The sequence below is a fragment of the Anguilla rostrata genome, chromosome 7, assembly GCF_018555375.3.
Source record: "Anguilla rostrata isolate EN2019 chromosome 7, ASM1855537v3, whole genome shotgun sequence".
Taxonomy (NCBI): Eukaryota; Metazoa; Chordata; class Actinopteri; order Anguilliformes; family Anguillidae; genus Anguilla; species Anguilla rostrata.
The window spans coordinates 42,619,248-42,638,708 of NC_057939.1; the positions used below are offsets into that span (position 1 = coordinate 42,619,248).

General features: G+C 42.0%; 1 protein-coding gene across 1 annotated transcript in view; it reads right to left on the reverse strand.

Annotated features, from left to right (window-relative positions):
• The window catches only part of prom1a (prominin 1a), a 58,239-nt gene that overhangs the window by 2,622 nt on the left and 36,156 nt on the right, over positions 1-19,461 (reverse strand). The window contains exons 8-28 of the mRNA XM_064342084.1: positions 18,093-18,116; positions 17,038-17,255; positions 16,868-16,942; positions 16,543-16,606; positions 14,968-15,127; positions 14,455-14,607; positions 14,025-14,148; positions 12,034-12,137; positions 11,654-11,738; positions 9,434-9,628; positions 9,016-9,024; positions 7,786-7,911; positions 6,102-6,119; positions 5,088-5,141; positions 4,639-4,719; positions 4,462-4,530; positions 3,879-3,968; positions 2,820-2,935; positions 2,195-2,218; positions 1,623-1,691; positions 89-189 (exon numbers count right to left, since the gene is read on the reverse strand). Of these exons, the coding sequence (XP_064198154.1) occupies positions 120-189; positions 1,623-1,691; positions 2,195-2,218; positions 2,820-2,935; positions 3,879-3,968; positions 4,462-4,530; positions 4,639-4,719; positions 5,088-5,141; positions 6,102-6,119; positions 7,786-7,911; positions 9,016-9,024; positions 9,434-9,628; positions 11,654-11,738; positions 12,034-12,137; positions 14,025-14,148; positions 14,455-14,607; positions 14,968-15,127; positions 16,543-16,606; positions 16,868-16,942; positions 17,038-17,255; positions 18,093-18,116 (1,928 nt within the window). The 3' untranslated portion in view covers positions 89-119. The remainder of the gene's footprint in view (positions 1-88; positions 190-1,622; positions 1,692-2,194; positions 2,219-2,819; positions 2,936-3,878; positions 3,969-4,461; positions 4,531-4,638; positions 4,720-5,087; positions 5,142-6,101; positions 6,120-7,785; positions 7,912-9,015; positions 9,025-9,433; positions 9,629-11,653; positions 11,739-12,033; positions 12,138-14,024; positions 14,149-14,454; positions 14,608-14,967; positions 15,128-16,542; positions 16,607-16,867; positions 16,943-17,037; positions 17,256-18,092; positions 18,117-19,461) is intronic.

The following is a 19,461-nucleotide window of genomic DNA, read 5'->3' on the forward strand; positions in this document are numbered from 1 at the left end:
CCAGAGAGACAGAAAGAAAAACATACATGAGGGAGAGAGAGAGAGAGAGAGAGAGAGAGATGTCCGGTCTTGATTCTTCCGTAAGTACCTTGCTGGACCCGGTAAACCACCGCACTCTCTCACCAGTCTGCATGCCTGGGCGGAGCCGAGGCCCGTGGGAACCGAGTCACAGTGTCATAGGAAGGGATGCTATTGGTGCAAAAAACAGGCCCTGTCACAGGTATCCAGTATCCGGTTCACAAACCCCTCCCACTTTCCAGTTAACAAAAGGAAAAAGTGCAAGCATCAGTTATGCCACACACAGAGTTCGTCATTGGCTGAGGCCACTCACTTTTATTCGGTAAGATAGCTCAGTAATGCATTGCACAGATGGTATATTAAGTTGATGAATGGGAATGAATTAATGCAAAGAAAATGTGGAAATGCTCTGAAGTTCCTGAACATTAATATATTTTCCATTTTAATATTGCCGTGTGAGCTACAACTCAGCTTCCCCTAAAATTACATAGAGTCAAACAGTGATAAAGGCCAATAGCTGAGTTATGACTAAATTTTCTGCCAGTCAGGCAGTTTTAAAATATTATACTGCATCATCCTAGCGATGTCCCATCCTAAATGAATAATGTTGTGGCTGCAGTACAAGAGAGCGTTTCCAAAATACTAATTTGTCTTCTAATTATAATAATATATTATATCCTATTTCCAATCACACTAGTCAGACTGAATTCAGTTTATCAAGTTGCCATTTTGTGAATGTAGTTATTTAGGCTGAAGGAAAATGGAAAATTGCATTTGATCCCTAGTGACAGTTACATTTTAAATATTTATATCAAAATCAATATCTGTAATGCAGCCCTTCTGGTGCATTTATTTAGTCACCTAATTAAACCATTAATCCTAGAGTACAACACGAGCCAAAGACTGCTGGCTCAAGATAATTATACATTACAGTACGGGGAAAAATATTATTGTCCTTTCACATGTGTGCAAAGGCTATAGAGTACAATACCTGATGTGCATTATGGGTAATTTGCTCTCAGCAATGGAACTCTGTTGCATAACCATTTCAGGAGTGTGAGTCATCTCTCTAAGGGGGGACATGCAGTGCGGAGAACACATCTAATTGTTAAAGTCTATACACGTGAATGGTAATCTCAAGCTCACATGCACGCATGCGTGACATAATCCGTGCAAAATGGCGCAATTGAAAATGGCACAAATGGCAGAGTCTCTCTCTCTCTCTGGCAGCCAGAGATGCAAGAGTTTGAATGTGGGTTTGAATGCAAGCATTGTGCACGGAGCGCGAGGGGTTAATGGCACCGCACCCTCAGACGGCAAAGCCATGCGGATCGCGTCCCTTTGCCGATACCGCGATTAACGTTTCCGCGCCGGAGCGGAAACAGAACGGCGGTCACCTCCGGGGGGGGGCCCCGAATCCAGATGTGCACCCTGGTCCGCCTCGACCTCCCACCTGGCCACACCCGGCCCCGCCCACTCCCACTCAGCATGCCGTCTCCCCAGACCTCATTATTTCCTCCAAATTACTCACTCCACTGGAACGCCCCAAGCCACCACCGCATCCAAAATACGCATGCAATTAAACACTTCCATAGGGACTTTACCTTGTCATTACAGGGTTTGGGATACCTTGTAACCGTTCATTATGATAACCATTATTACCAATTTCCATACTGTAACAGAACATTGCATATGAAAAAAATGTAATGAAAAATGAGTGAAAGACATGGCGTGTGGTCAAAAAACAACAATGAGGATCGGAAAACATCTATGGGTACAATCCAACTATAATGCTGTACAAATATTTAGATATGTACAAAAAAAGATCAAGTACAAATATGAGCATATTATAATACAAATTAACAATACATACACTATTATAAAGTTTCGCTTTTATAGGCTAGATTTATAAGAGCCCTTAGGTTTTTTACAAGGGACAGTTTTTTCAGCCCATAAGAGTTATAGCACAAGAAAAGCCAGACCCTTCACCAAAGATTTATTACAAAGCGTACAGCCAAACCAAGCATCAAAGAAGCTTTTAACGACATGTGCAAAATAAGCACCCTAGTTTTAGTTCATTTATGAAGCCCAGATTAAAAATGCAGTTAAATTAATGAAGAGGCATTCAAGAAGAGGAAATGAAGGACAACTGGAGGGGGAAAAAAATATATCTTACGTTTTCATGGGTATTGTTTCAATGCTAGGGGAACACAAACACGCAAAAGGGTTAACATCAGGGTTTTCGTACCAAATGCACCAAAGGTTTTGCAGAGAACCGCCAGCTTTCCGACAGCGAGCTCTCTCGTCTTGTCAAGACACTTTGTGACGAGGTTCTGACTGAAATGCGCGCCCGGTCTTGGTTCTCGAACCTTAAAAGTTGGCCAAACAAAACCGTGCAGGAAAGCGGCGAACGGGTAGAAGCGAGCACATTTTCCCTTTCTGCCGTTTATTTATTTTTTTTCGTAAAGTGCAAAGTGCGAAACGAGAGGCTGAAATGAAAGAATGAGGGGAATGGAAACAGTAGAAATGGTTATCACAAAGTAAAGTGCCACGTTCCCGAGACGGAGGAACTGTGGGGAGAGAGAAGAGATACAGATTACTACTGGTCTACAGCAGGAGAGATATACAGAGAGAGGGAAAAGGCAAGAAGGTAAAGAGAGATGCTGGTAAGAGGAAAGCAAAGCAGAAGCAGTTTCATTAGGGGTCTAAGTGCTCATAGTCCTTATACTGTTTTTACTGTAGGTGCACACCGTCATTTAGTGTTTCGTGAAATCTCGAAACGGCCCGGAGGGGACACTTACTCGTCGTAGACGTCTTCCGTGTCCATTCGGCGGTAGAATTTGGCCAACTTGACGGACAGTATCACGCTCGGGATGAGAAATATGGCGCAGCAGCCCAGGCCGAACCAGAACGTGTTCTGAATCACACAGAGGGAATATTTACTTTACGGGAAAAAAAGAAAAGTCAAACAGTCAGCTGTTAAGTCAGTGACGCGTCTGTCGTCAAGCGAAATTTATTTAACTAAGGTTGAGAAGGCTTCTGTGTATCGCCCACCTGGTCAATGGACCGCTGGAGCGAAAATCAACACCTACTGTAAGCAGAAAGGGGTCTCATACTGATTAACACTGGTTTCATTCAGGATTTCCACCACTGTCAGACACAGCGGTGACACCTTGACCTTCGGAGTAAGTCTTGCGGGTCTAAATTATCGGCGAAGACTGGAACACATTATTTCACACGGTACTCATGCCCCCTGGACCATAAATAGCCCGGGCCCTTTAATGTGAGTTTGGTTCGACAGTCTCGCGGACTTCCTGCTAAAAGTCAAGGACAATTATGTTGTTTTGTAACCTGCAGACTGAAGCAGCGGGTCATTTGTCCCAGCTAATTAGCGGCGTGGCACTTCCTGCCATTTAAAAGTCTCGGTAACAAGGCCCCATGCAGATGAAAGATGGATGTGCCCGTTTTATGTAATCCGGCTTTGACTCTCTTGATGACTCGGCGTACCCCGCTGCTCAGCGCTCCGGCCAAGGCTAACACACTGCGCTCTGTTGACGTTCAGGGGCCCGTTCATCCCCAGCCGCCCCCCCCGATACGCATCCCTCGCCCTCCGCCCGAAACCCCCACAGCGCTTTCAGCGCACGTCAGCCATCACTGCTCGGCCCCCACCTCGAAAAACAGCCCCCGACTTCCGGCACCTCATTCCTGGGGCTCGGCCCAGAAAACAGTGAGAAACCTGTTTGGCCAAGGAGGCTGAATGTGCTGAGTACAGTCCTGAACATACTGTACTAACACAAGCGAGCCCCAAAGCCCCAGCCCACACCACACGTGCAGGATTGAAAAGAGCCTTTATTTCTCACCAGTGAATCCACTATGAAGCTGCAGGCCACAATCTCCACGGTGTCCACGATGTTGCTCAAGGGCTTGCAGGTTGCCACTTCCATTTCCAGCTGCAAAGCAATCCCAGATTGCAACAAAATTACACCTCAATACACATGCACACACACCAAGAACAGGGTGCCATGGTGCATGAGCACAAATAAAAACATGAGAGCATGTTTGTAACAGTCTGATGCGTTATTTTACAGTGTCTGATTTCTCACAACATGGGCCCTAAATAATCCTACATGCCCTCATAGAATAAGCATGCAGTCAGGGGAAATGACCTCATAAACCATATACAAAAACACACACACACACACACATGCACACGCACATGCACACGCACATGCACACGCACCCACACATATAGATGCAATCAAGCTATCTGCTAATGCTTAAAAAACATTCAGTTAGTGTAATGTTCCTTAATGTGGTCTTCAAGAGGCAATAGAGCAACAAAAGCAGTAAAAACAAATGTACAAAAAAAGAGATAAAATAAATAAATGGTGAAATGCATACGAATGCACATAGAACTAAATGGGGCTAATGCTATATACTCACAGAGGTCTTCACCCAGTCTGTGTATTGTTTGAAGTAGTCCACAATACTCTGCCTGTACTTGTCAGTCTCCTGCAGAAGCAGAGAACAACATAGCCATCAGCCGCCCTGAACTCTACAGTGACTAGCAGTATCATAATGAATCAGCGTGTGATTTGATACCAGACCAGAGCCTGTTACCTTTTTGACGACGTATGTTGCGTTTTGGGCAATGAGGAACTGTGCTGCATCAATGGTGTTAAGGACATTGTTGATTGAGTTCTAGACGATAGCAAAATAGAGAAAGTGTAGAAATGACTCAATGACACAACCAATGTGCCAATTCTGTGACGGAGTACTTGGAACTGGAGTGCATAAAGACACCAATTAAACCATAAACCTACCTTCAAAAACAAATTTTAAAACACACACACACATATTTATAGTCCAATAAAAGCTGTAGTTTGGTTTATCGTATTTCTGTGTAAAGGTGAGTTACATTTCCTTCCGCACACAGTTCACACTCTAGGTCTAGGCACCTCAGGTGAGACTTCTGGACCAATGACAGATGAGTAAGCACTGTGTGTGAAGAAGCATTGTTTCTATCTTATACCAGTTCATAAAGTACGATTGGATGATGATTTACTTACAGGGAGGTCAGAGACTGTCTTCTGCAGCAGCAGGGCACTCTGATTCATAGTGCTCTAGAAAGGGAAAAGTAAGGTGCATGAAGATAACACGATCCAAACACATAATGAGCGACAAGGCAGGAAAGGTACAACACAATGACTTTAGGAATGGAATGAGTACTCAAAATGCATTGCAGTCTGGGCCATTATAGCTTTTCAGGTTGCTGCGCTGAGTAGAAGCTGCTTGTCCGGTAGGCTCGGACCTGGACTGGCTCAAGCTGATATGCATTCCGAGTGCTGTTTCCATCTCTGATAACTCGGGGCCCAGAGCATGTATTACATAACAAGGATTTCGCCGGGCCGGTTTAGGATGTTTAAATTCCAGTCACTGCCCAACATAGAGTGCCACACTGACTCATTCATGGTATTGATTAGTGTTGGCCACAATCAAGTGGGAACATCCAGGACCCCAGAGACCCAATTAAACGAAACTGAACATGCTGTTCTGCTGGAGCATGCCTGGTTTTCATTATGAACACGAGCGGAAATATATTCCACCTGCAACACTGGGCTTCAAAGAGCACCTAGGACCGGTTCTCTGAAAAAGATTATCAGTCATTTGCAACAATAGATTAACATGTAACATTAGCTGGAAATCAGATTGAAGTATTCTGGAATATGTATTTTTAGATGAAAGTTGTTTGGGCATCAACACACATCAAGCAAATGGCCCTTTCAAAACTGATTTTTGATGACACAGCATGTCCAACCAAACATTTTCCCAGAGTTTTATTTTCTCATAGAGCCCAAAGGTGCCTTTTAAAAAGTGGCACAGGATGCTGCTCTTTTGTCTTTTATGTGACACAGTGGATTCATGCTACGGCCTCCAGGAGCTTCAGGGGCAAGATGAAACACACCACCCACAGTGAAATGTTCCATGTGAGATTTACAGAGATCCAAGCTTTGGAGAAAAAGTACACTTAAAAAAGACATTTAGATTTTACGAGCACATGGACACCGGACATGCATGCTTACCCTTGCTCTAACATATTTCTTCCCAGCCATTTTAAAATGAAGATGAGAGAGTCAGAAAAGTTGAAAGAGAAAAACATAAGACAGACTTCTATCGCAGAAGGCCCCAAAATCTGAGTCGTAGTAGCAGGCATGTTTAACCAATACAGAAACATGAAAATTTGTGATAGAAAGTGTTTTTGTACCTACAGTGAGCTCCGTAATGTTCAAAGACATATTTTTTTCTTGATTTGGCTCTGTTCTCTACAATTTTTGCTTTGCAATCAAACATCAGTGTGACGGCAAGATTCAAAGCACCCCCGCCCCTACATCTGTGAATCATGGTGGGGTGTTATGGTTTGGTCATGTATGGCTGTCACAGGTACTGGCTCACTTCTCTTCATTGATAATGTAACTGCTGATAGCAGCAGCAGAATTAATTCTGAAATGTACCTTATTTGCTGAAGTTCAAGCAAACTCATTGGACAGCATTTCATCCTACAGCAAGACAGTGATCCTGAACATACTGCTAAAGCAACAAAAAAGTTTTTCCAAGCCAAAAACGGGAAAGTTCTTGCCTGGCCAAGTAATTCACCTGTTCCAAAATATGTCTAAAATATTATGGTGCCCAAAAATGGGCAGCTATGTATGAAAAGTGCCGTAATTTCTACATGATGAAACCAAAGTGCATAAAAATGCATAAATAAAAGCTGAGAATGTGCTCTTTAACCACATGATAAATACTTGATTAAAAATAAAAAAATGTACCTCCTTGTCCCAAACATTATGGAGCTCATTATACATAAAATTAAAAATATTCCACTTCCCATTAAAAATAAACAGCTGAAACTATCTGTGTGGATGCACAGCATTTATTTACTGTACATAATGCCCTTCCACAAGATTTTGAAACGCCATTTAAACACCAAGAAGCCTGTTTGAAAATCAGGGTACGGCCTAGATTCAATCAATATTCATCCCTAACAATAAATAAATGCAAGCCTTAGTTTTTTAAACAAACATAATTTCGTATTTAAATAAGCTCAAACCCTGGTTAAAAGCAAATCATCATCATCTTGCTGCACAACGTAATATATAATCTTTATAAGTAATGTCACCTGCTTTCATAAATCTTGATGTTGTTCTATCATTACTTTTCCATGCTGACATTTTAAATATTGCATAAAATAAATTGTATTGATTAGCTGTTTAGCTAATTCTGGCACTCTGTACCTTGATGCAACTGATGACGTGTGAATTTAACTAAATAAAATAAAGTACATTAATATATTCACTTTGCTGATTACTAACTCACCGAACTGTGTTTGTGTAGAATAAAATGCTTACATTTAATAGAGTCAAAGGGAAAGACAAATTAAATTCAACTACTGATTGAATTCAGACTCATTACTGAAGGGCTAATTAGAGTATGATTGCTGCATAAAAGTGGGCATTAGGTGAGTTTACATGCTTTCGATCCGAGAGATCCTACACCGTTTCAGACATTGCACAGACAGTTATGGGGTCAAAACAGCCCTATTGGCTGGCAAGGAGTTGATAAATTCCACAGGCGTGTAACCTCGGAGCAGAGAGATTTATCTAGACCCCCCAGCACGGTCAAAAGTGCTTAAGCTCTGTTGGTGCTCCTCCTGATCTAGCCATGGTCGGATAGTTCTGTCCGATATCGATCAGGAGAAATGTTCGTTACCATGGACTGCTCCATCGGGACCACCAGCTGGCTATGGATCTGCCGAATGCTGCTGACGTGCCCCCTCAGGGCAGTCTCCAGGGCTCCTCGCTTCTGCCAGTCAAAGAAGGATAGGGAGAGATCATTTAGGCCACGTTATTGCCCTCTCATACACCTTAGCATCTCTACCCACCTCCCAATCACACATTTTAGCTATTCTATCTCCTGTTTGCCCAATCATACACCTTAGCTGTTCTACCTCCCCTTACCCAATCACATACCTTAGCTATTCTATCTCTCCTCGTACCCAATCACATACCTTAGCTATTCTATCCCACCATCACCCAAGCACCTACCTTAGCTATTCTATCCCACCATTACTCAATCACATACCTTAGCTATTCTATCTCCCCCTTACCCAACCACATAGCTTAGCTATTCTGTCCCAACATTACCCAATCAAACATCTTAACTATTGTACCTCCCCATTACCCATTCACACACCTTGGTATTCTATTCCACCTTCAGCCAACCATACACTTCAACCTCTCGATGCCAGCCCTGACCCAACCACACCCCAGCCACTTTATGCCACAATCAGACGACTGTCATTTTAGCCCCAATTTAACCAGCCACAGAACACAACCACTCCACCCCACAATCACACACCTGAACTATTTCACCCTCAGTCTCTTAACACCCTAAACACAAGCTAAATTACTATACTGTATCTCCAGAGCAGACTACGCAATCTCTAGCCCTCATCACATAGCTTAACATGGAAGCTGCTCTGGAGCCTGAACCTAGCCTGTTATCGGTTTGACAATCTGTGCCCCTGCATTTTAAATTGACCCAACTGTCTTCAGCACATGCTGGATGTCCACTGATGGGTTTCCTGAAACATTTCTTGATGAATAGGGGGCTTATTCCGCCACTGAATCTAAAAGCCTCCCAGCCCAGTGAAAATGTTTCCAGAGACCCCATTAGCCACTAGCAATAGCACAGATTTATAGCCAGCTTTTACAAGATAAGGAAGTATATACTCTGTCCTTTAAGTGAAAATAAAGAATAAAACACATTAACCTATATGCCATATACACCGGAACATAGGAATAGTGTAAATAGATCTTGCGATGTGATTTAGTTAGTTTGAAGTTTTTGTAGTAAATCAAATTTAAACTCTTCACAGTTTGTATCTAAAGCTCAAACTCAATTGAGAGACTTCGGATAACAGGTCCACCTCCTGCGCACCTTGTTGACCTGAGATGAGGAAAAACACATTTCAACGGCTCAACCAGAACATTTCAGTCCACAAAATGAATGCAGCCTTGTGCACATGAATGCAGAAAAACAGACAACACAACCGTACACCTTCACCCAGAAACATGAACATTGCTCGCATCACACACCTCCACACAATCTGTGTGATTCAGAGGATTAGCTAGTAACTACTTCTGCAGCATTAATGCCTGTTTTTCAGTTGCAGTTAGCTGAACGGCATGATGCTTCCATGACACAGGCAATGCAAAGTTAGACAGCTACAGCAAAATGTATTCCTTGCATTATAAAGCACAACTGATCCATTATCCTTAAACAGGATGAGAGTAGTCATATTTGAATGGAAGAGTGAGCTTCAGTAGTCAGGTGCTGCCTTTACAAGTGACAGTCATGGTAGACAGTGTGTTGGGCGTGGTGAGCAATCCCCGAATGGTGAGCACCTCTTCCAGGTAGAGGAGTAGTTTATCTCGTTGACCCCCGTGTTGCTGAACTGGATGAGGTTGTGTCTCCCCTCAGACTCCAATAGGACAATGCTGCTCAGGTCCACTCTGACATTGTTGATAGTGCCCGACACGTCATCGGTGTACTGGAAAACACCAATCAGGTAGACATTTTACAACCAAGAACCACGGGGGATCAGGATGCCATTGAACACATACGGGTGCCCGTCAGGGCCAATCCTTATGAATGCAGTTATCAAATTTCAACACAAACTTCCAGACGACTGTTCCTGAGGGTTTCCCAAGTACAAACAACTATTCCGGCCACAAGCTACAGCTACAGTAGTATATTGTATCCAGAGATTAAACTGAATGTTAAATATGAAAATAAATGGGAACTGGGTGGTAATGCATAATGACGTGTAATCATGCCAAATAATCAAAGGAGTCACAAATTTAAACAGCTGCTCTCAAAAACCCTTTAATAACTGCTGGAAACAGAACTGATAAAAAACATGTGTAATGCGGATAGTGGATTCCTTTTGTGGGGCCTCAAGTTAACAGGTTGCCAAGGGGGTGCCCGAAAGAAATTTGCGTGTGGCCACCTAAGATTCACAATAAGTATCTTAGCCGCCAGGGCAACCTCGCTCATCAATACAAAGTATGCGCTCTCTGGAGTGGTTTGAAAAGGCAGGCCTTTTCTCCCCGTCAAACTGTAAGCTCACACTCGAGAGTAAGGGGACAGTAGTGTGTTTCTTAGCTGTGTTCCCTCTGCTAACCGGGAGAGCAGAACTAATCCTTCCCGTTGGCATGGCTCTGCGGCTCCCCCCCCCCCAGTGAACACAAAGGGTGTGAGAACCTGGTGTGTGAGCAGGGCACCAATGGCTTCGCATGTCACTGCATTCAGACACATGGCTAAAACATGAACTGAACCGCAAGGAGGAAAACCAGCAGGAAGCTGGAACAAATTGGGCCTGAAAAAGGGTGTACGGCTTAGCAGCGTCTTCGCAAGGCCTTTTCCACAAGGAAATCCAGCGTCACATTGATTAGAGGAACACTGCTTTGATTATATATGCAGGCTACATGCATTCATTTCTGTTTAATTCGCTTTTTTGTGAGCTTCTAAGTCCAAGACAGCCAGCAGATAGATGCATTGAAGCACCATTAGCTAGCTCATCAGCTCTATCCAAAAAAACTAAACAAAAAAAAAACAGACAAACAATCAGTCCATTACTGTACAGCTGACTGGTAATCAGGATTGTTCTTCTCTCCAGTCCAACAATACATTTGAATAGCAGTTTCTTTTTTTAAAATAGCAGTTTCTGACAACCAGCCAGCTTTACAATGGCTGAGACAGGGGTATTTGTGGGTTCATGATCTAAAGCAAGAAAATACACTTCAAGTAAGGTTGTGTTAATCTTACATTGTTAGCCTTATACCTTATAAACTTCACAGCTTCCTAGCTAGCTTTAGGTGTGCTTTAATTGAGCACAATGGACGTAGAGTACATGCGCTATAGGAAAAAAGTTCCAAATAAGATTAAACACAATTCATTGAAGTGTACTGAGGTAATATAAACACGCCAAACTTCTGGATGAATAAATGTGGCTGTACAAGGTTCTTAGGGGTTATGGTACTTGAAATTTATATTCTTGCATTGAACCCCTGAATTCACCAATACCAGCCATCACAGCTAACAGGCTGTCAGAAAAAAGTTGTAAATATGTAAACTCTCTTTCATTGCATGCAAAAACTGGGCAAATTGAAAACATACAATAAAACTGAAATAATATCAAAAAACCCCAAAAATGATTGTTGTAAATCTCTTTTAAAGGGTGAATTAGACAGTAAGGGTAGTGGGCTGAAGTATTTACCAGCCAAAAAGATGTACTGTACGCTGTGTGCATATATTAGTGGTATACAGTGCATGTGCATATTTAACCTCCTGCCATCAAGGAATGTGAGAGTAGTTGTTTGCGCATGCGAATATCGTGTAACAGCTTTAAAAGCGGCACGCCCAAACACGCGCATGCGAGCGGCACATGTACACTGGGCAGTCTGTATGCGCCGGGCAGTGAAGCATGGCTCTGAACAGAGCTGCGCGTATGCGCGGCGCGCAGGCAGCGCGTTCTGTAACGTGATCTCAAAGCGCGCCGGACTCCAGCACTCACCACGCTAGAGCTCAAGAAGGCCGTAACGTTGAACATGCTGTCCAGGTGCAGAGCGGAGTAAATGCCCTGGTTGTCTTTGCAGCTTCTGCGAAAAACAAAAGAGAGGCAAAAGAAGAAGACGTCCGTAAAAACGTAACAGAGGACGCTTCGGAAAACACACACCTTCAGGCTTTTGTGTTTGAGCTCTATTGCTGCCACCTAGTGTACAATGTTCGGGGAACTGAAAGATGTTTAGTTTGCCCATTCAGTAAATGCTCTATTCACACGACTGCAGCCATAAAGCCACTGCCTTGCCTGACACTCAAATCCCTGAACTTTAGATTTCGGCAAAAATAGTATCCATAGCAGCATTATGACTTCCTGGTCCAATCTAAGTTTACCTGTATAGGTTTCCTGCAGTCAGGTCAATCTCAGGCTTTTGGTAAAGGAAGCCAGGAATAAAATTCTTCCAGGCAGGATTCACCAGGTATGGAGTGTCCACAACCTGTTTCAAGATGAAACTGCTTGTCATTCAGGAGCAAAAGTCTGTTAACACGTGAACATTCCTGCAAGTGATGTTTATTTTCATTTCATTTCAGATTCTTATAGCTTATGGTGCTTTTTACACCACACATGAGGGCCATAAAGCAGAACTGGCTGCTCATCAGTCATAAAAGGCATTGCGGTTATCTGCATTACATAGTTTCCTGTTTTAACAGTGCAATAATACATTATGAGCAGTCAGATCCAATGCTTCTATGATTTAATCAGGCGAAATAATAGCACAATCCTTTGAGAAATATGCTCAAATTCATCTGTGCGATCTTCCTGGAAAAAAAAACACGCACACACATGATTTTGGTTTGAGTTTTGCATTTCAAAAGCAATCTCCTGCAGAAAAATGATTCCCACAGCCATAGGGCACTACAGATCTGGAAGCAGTAGAGGAAAAAACTATTAATTATGTTTGGCATGGTTGAATAATACCGCACTTCAAACAACTGCATATCTTTAAAATGCCCACAGGCGTTTTTAAATGAAGGTAATTTAAGCAACAACCACACACAGGAAGTTTAAAGCAAAAGCTCCCCAAACTGATCTTGAAAGATTAATGCACTGGTCACCCAGCAACATCTGGTGTTAAATACAAAAAATAACAAGGTGGTGTTAATGTGTCCTACAAGACGGAGGAGCTAGAGCTAGCAAGTGGTAGAGAACTAATAAAGGAAATGGCACAGGTTAAGCTGCTATGCAGTAAAATGTTCAAGTGTTAAATCAACTCTTACAGAGTACATATGGTCCCAATTTTACTCGTATCTGCTCTTTTAGAGTTAAATTAACACTGGACATTTTTTCTGCGTAGGTGTGTTGAAGCGAAACGGAAACTGTTTATCTTGGCCATCTCATATTAGCCAGTTATATAACAAAATCATAAACTGCCCACACAATAATGAGAATGGCTAAACGGTTGCCAAAGAAGATAATGCAGCAAAGAATACAAGCCTTAGTCCAAGCCAGGCAGGCTATGCTGTGGACTGATGGTAGATGTAACAGCAGATAACAGTGTGGGCGTGGGTGTGACTTTAGATATATGCAAAATACACTTGAGTGGTCACAGATTACTGAGATGATTGAGCAAAAGGCACTTTTCAAACATTCTAGATTAATTATTCAAAACACTTGTTGCTATCTACAATAATTTTCATCTGGTTAGAAACAATTGCTCATTCAACACAAGGAGGGCCTTGTGATTGTGTGCTATTCAATTTATGATTTGGCAAGTGAGTCATTTGGCAGATGCTTGTAGCCAAAGCAACTTGAAACACAGAAAAGCTTGAAACAGACAAAGCTACAATCAAATAAGTGCAACCATCGAGGTGCTTGCCTCAAGAACAGCATAAAAATAGACCAGACCGAAGCTTGAGTTTGGCAGAATAACATAATTTTAGAGCAAAAGAAATAGTTTCATTATCACAACAGACTAGAAGTATATCAATAAGATTTTTAAAACACATTTAAAAACTCAAGACCTGATTGCACACAGTGTGAACCCATGAATAATTTATATATCTTCACTCAAACTGTAATTCATTCAGATTTTGCAGATGTTCTTTATGTATGTCATTTTTTTGCGTGGTGCAATTTTAACATTCTCATTCCGACATACTGCATGTCATGCATTATAGTGTGTATTTGAAAGGCTAGTCCCTTCCTGGAACAAAAGAGGTTCTAATAGACAAAATCACATATGCACAATAATTACTGACATTAGGAAAGACTTATTGATTTATGATATTAAAACACTGGGGGGGTCCTATGCAGTACTTTTAAACAGACACTGGCACCCCGACCCAAATACAGAGTGTGCTTCGACCCCCCGCCCCCAACTTGCCTCATACAGCTGCTTAGTCTCATAGGGCTCACAGACCAGCTTCTCCAGGTTGCCCCCGACAACAAAGGTGGCGACCACCACACCCATCAGCACCCAGGAGAAGATGAAACTGAATCCCACGCCCCTGAGACACAAAGGAAAAGATTCATGCTCACATGACTAACATGCTTATTGATCCAGTCCAAAAAAAATATGCAAAACTTATAACATACTATTTTAAGTGGAAAATTGAAATTTGCTCTTGTTAAGCAGGTACGATATGCAAATAAATTGATTGATGAAACATATATTATGTTACATAGAATAGAATATACATTTTATATCAACACAATTCCTTACAAAATGAAGGAATTCATTTTGGAATTATACGCATGTCAAGCATGAACAAAAATGAATATTTAAATCAATTAATTAACGTCAAGTTACTCACGCCATAAGCAGGTTCCCGCCAGTGTTTGAGATGCAGCCACGGGTGGTGGGGGAGGCGTGTTTGTCATAGCCGGTAATTCCGCAGAACAGACCCAGGAAGTTGAAGGCCAAGATGAGCACCACCATGCAGCAGAGTGCAATGCAGGAGATCCACCTACAGGAGGCAGCACCACAGCAGTACTGTGAGTTTCAAACTAATATTCAACACCACCAAAAAAAAAAATATATATATATATAATAATACAGTAAAACGGGTCTGGGTAACCCTGGTCCTTGAGAGCCACAGGATCTAAAGGTTCTATTTTCCCCATAAAATCAGCAAGCAATTGACTGTATATTTGATCAATTAAATGGTGAATAACAACAAAACACGGTGGACCCTGTGGCTCTTCAGAAGCAGAGCTTCATATCCATGCTATAAAAATGGGTTCTCTTATAGTTAATGAAGATTGCACATTTGAGCCCTAAGTGTCAGATAGCGATAAAAAAGGAAGACTGAACGCGTTGCTTGTACCTGTAGAAGTCTATCTGGTCAATCTGCGGGTAGTAGTCCTCGATCTTCGACTGGGTGTGACTGATGTACTTAATGAAGTTGGAGAGGGAGTCTTCCACGGGGAATGTCTTAGAGAAGCTGGTGATGTTGGAGCCGAGATCATCCAGCATGTTTCTGACCTCTGCACAGGTGGGAAATGGACAGCAGGTTGCTGGGATACCTGAACACTAGGGGAAGTGAGTGACATGGCTCATGCTACGTGGGGTGGATATTTTATTTAGGCAAAAAAAATATTTTTATTTTATTTCCAAAGGTGTACAATCCAATGAGAGAAGCTGGCTTATATTTAAAGGGAACAAACCAGCCTGAGGCCTAGCCAAGAGCTGTTACCTCACCTGCACATATTCCACTTGCACCACAACAACATACCGTGAATAAATACAACACATTAAGATGGATAAACGATGAAATTATTATACTATAGGTGGGACCACCAGTCTCCACCATGTACCCAGCAGAGATTTAAACTTGAATTTCAATGATTATCCTCAAGGGGTCCCCATAGGCTATTCAAAAGCATATTTAAGTGACTATTCATACAAGTTTCTAATATGGGGAGAGTCAGGAGGGAAAGAGAACACGGATAGAAGTATAATTGCTATGAAAAGCGAGTCTTTGAGCCAGTGGTCCTCACTCCTGGTCCTGGAGAGCCGCAGTGTCTGCTGCCTTTAGTTGTTACTCAGCACTTGCGTAGCACAGCAATTGATCAATTAAGCAGTGGATTACACAGTTAACTCAGGTCACCTGGTTTCCTGGTTCTGAACTGGTCACTGATCTTAAGAAAAGACAGAAATCAGCAGACTCTGTGGCTCTCCAGGACCAGGATTGCCCAGCACTAAAACATCTGATTCTACTAAAGGGTTTGATTGAAGACCATGATTAGTTAATTAGTTGAATCATTTGTTAGTTAGTTTGAAGTTAAATGTTATATAAGTGCTCTCATGTTTAATGTGGTCATTTCCTACTGCTTCTAACAAAACCTCATCATACCTCTGTATAACATTTCAAAATACTGCAGCATGTAGTAAGTAATCAAAATTAATTTAACTTGCGCTGCTTGTACACATCACCATCAATCATTGTCTGTGCTTAAATAGTGGCAATCACTTTATCAACTTAGATTATTGAGGTGGTGCAAATGGGATAATTGTTTGAGAAGGAGGTTGACAAGGAGGCTATTGTGACCTCTAGCTGGCGGAGGACTGAAGTACCATGGTACAAAACATGGGGAGACAAACTGTCAACCCTAATTATAGAGATAATGGTAAATATATACAGTAGCATATATGTACAGTCTTCAACCAATCTTCCACCAATCGACCAACCAGCAATTGTGAATATATTCAAGCAATATATATTTAAATGGAAATTACGTATCATTATAACTCACTGTCTATAGAGAAACATTTTTACATATAAAAGTGGTAAGATAGAAACATGCATAGAAGAAGATTCATCTATTCATCTTGGAAAAACAAAAATCACATGGAAGACCTGTCTCGTAGAATGATGTGGGGATAAAGATCCAGGACTTACTTGCAACAATATTCTGTGTCTGTGTCTTCACCAAGTAGGGGGTGTCATTAAATGACAAATATCCCTGTAAGGGGTGAGATAAACAAGAAATTCAGACTGTTGAGTCACTCTGATACATAGTTGCCTACACCTGAAAACCTTACTGTGCAGGCAACTGATTGATCAGCATTGTACACAGCTGATACAAAACTGAAATAACAAACTTTTAAAAATGCAGTTTAAAAAGAACTCAGTGAAGCAGGAGACTCAAAGAGCAGCTAGACAAATTATCTTGGGATGCAGTGCCACCTGGAGGACATTACAGAGAGTCATGATGTGGACCCACCTTTTGAACTATGTTGCTGAGGTCAGTCTTGAGAACATTGTTCACTCTGGCCAGCTGTTCGCTCACATCTGACAACTGAAACAGAGAGTAAACTGATTTATCTAAGAAAAGGTTTGCTCTGAAAAGTCAGGCTCAACATTAAGCATAGTTTCAGGCGGGTGGGGGCATACCTTGGAGTAGTTGGCGCCGATGCCCAGCTGGGCGAGGGAGCTGCGGATGCTGGCGCAGACGGGCGCGGCGTCCTCGAGGGCGCAGGCCGGGTCTTTGAGGGTGGAGCTGAGCCGCGAGCGCACCGCGCTCAGGTTGAAGGCCAGCCTGCTGGAGCCGTCCTGCAGGACCTCCAGAGACACGCTCACGTTCTCCAGAGCCTCCTTGGTCTCCCGCATCGCTGTGGAGGAGGGACGGGAGGAACCGTTAGTGTCAGCCACCCTACCCACCCCAAACTGCACTTACACATTCACAGCCACATTAACATATGCACATAAACACACACACAACACACACGCACACACGCACACACACTTCAAGGAGACACAGTTGGTCAAAGCCCACCTGGCCTTCCCACAAACACCTACAAATAGAAGTCACTACCTCCTCTCTGCCTCCTAAAAAAATCATATTTGGTACAAAAAACACAACCAAAACTTCTCCTTTTTGTCTTAAAGACAAAGGACAGCGTTTGTTCTAGATCTAGGACTCAGTTCTTGGTCTAGGACTGAGACCTAGTCTTAAACTACACAGAAGCATTCCACCACTCAAAGGTGGGAGTGAAACTAACTGAGGTTTGGGAGCTTTTATAGATACTACATTTTATAGGTCATGTTTGGGCTGACCCTGTGAGTTTTGACCTCTGCCCAGTCTTGGCAGGGCTAGGGACCTGTAACTTGACCAATCACCACAGCGAAACCACATACACTAACAAGGGAATATTGAGGTTCAGGGATCTGCATGTTACCAATCACAACAGTGACACCAGGTTAGATTCACAAGGGAGAATCACTTTTCTGGGATTAGCAAGGGACCAACTGCCACAGTGACACCAGGTTAGATTCACAAGGGAGAATCACTGTTCTGGGATTAGCACGCAACCAACTGCCACAGTGACACCAGGTTAGATTCACAAGGGAGAATCACTCTTCTGGGATTAGCATGTGACCAAATGCCACAGTTACACCAGGTTAGATTCACAAGAAGGCATCACTGTTCTGGCATCAGTCACTGTTACCTTTGATGGCCCTTTCCACTTTGACTTTGAGGCCAAAAGCAAACAACAAGGACGGAGCAGAAGAAATCAGGGGGATCATAAGCATGAAAAACAACAGCAAGGCCTTCTGGGAAGGGTATCAAATGAGGTATCAGAACGAATGATCGAGAGTGGAGTATCCCATACTGTATTTAGCAAGGTGAGTTCTTATATTCGTAAAATTTCCTGAGCATATTTGATTAACAGTACTTCTGTAACAACAATTACTTCTGGATAAATGGCAGCTTCTAGTCTGTAGATACTAGATTGTGCGCATATAGCAATTAAGATTTTTAAGACAAGTATTTAAATGTATTGACACAAATGGCTGGGAAAAAAATGTCATGGTTTAACTGCATCAGTTTTTTTGAAAAGTCTGTTTGACAAGTTAAGAATGTGAGCAGGGGTTTTCTCTAAGGGGGGGTTCACAAAGCTTTGGTCACAGCAAGTAATCCTTGTTCCTTTGATGTATGGAAAACTGTAGCATCCCACCCTGTAGACTTATACAATCACATGACGGATCACTACAGCAAATTCCTGAACTAAAATATATATTTACAAAAGCCTTGGCCAATTTGTTTTGCTTGTGTAGTTTAAACCGTTAATCCTACACCACAGCCAGGCTCATCTCAGGGAAAGCACAGGGGCTTTAGTGGTTGCTTTGGTTACGAGACGGCTTCTGAGCAAAGAACCACGAGGCAATGGATATGTGTGACAAACTTGCATAAAGACTCAATTTGTATTACAGCTTGTCTGAGCCTACAGGCACAAGCATCCCAGCATGCCTTGGTGGAATGACAACCCTGACTGTGAATCCACCCAGAGCAGTCTGTTTAAGAATGAAGGCTGGAGACTCTGTTGTCTTATTAATGTATTCTTATAAAGATATTCCATGTCACACTTGACTGGACTGCAATTTTCACTATGCCACTAAAAGCTGTTCCAGTGCTCTAAACGTAGATGAAATGCAGCAGGAAAAAGTGCAAATATAAAATATGATACATACTGACATTTGCATATTATTTAATAATAGCAAAGAAACATTTTTGTTGTACTCTTACAGGAAAAGCAATATACACATGTAACAAATATAAATTTGAGTACATTAACTCAAATAAAACTGTTGAGATAATGTAATCAAAATGATTGCATACAGTCTAATGTCATCTCAACATAGTACCATGACCTTATAATATTTTTACAGGAAATTCGAAAATATCTGTATAATGTAATTTATTTTATGAAGAAAAACAGAAAGAAAATAAATTATAAATCCATCAGCTTCAACTTACTGTATTAGGCTTACTGTATGAGATGTGTAATAAAATGTTTCATTAAATGAACAGAGATT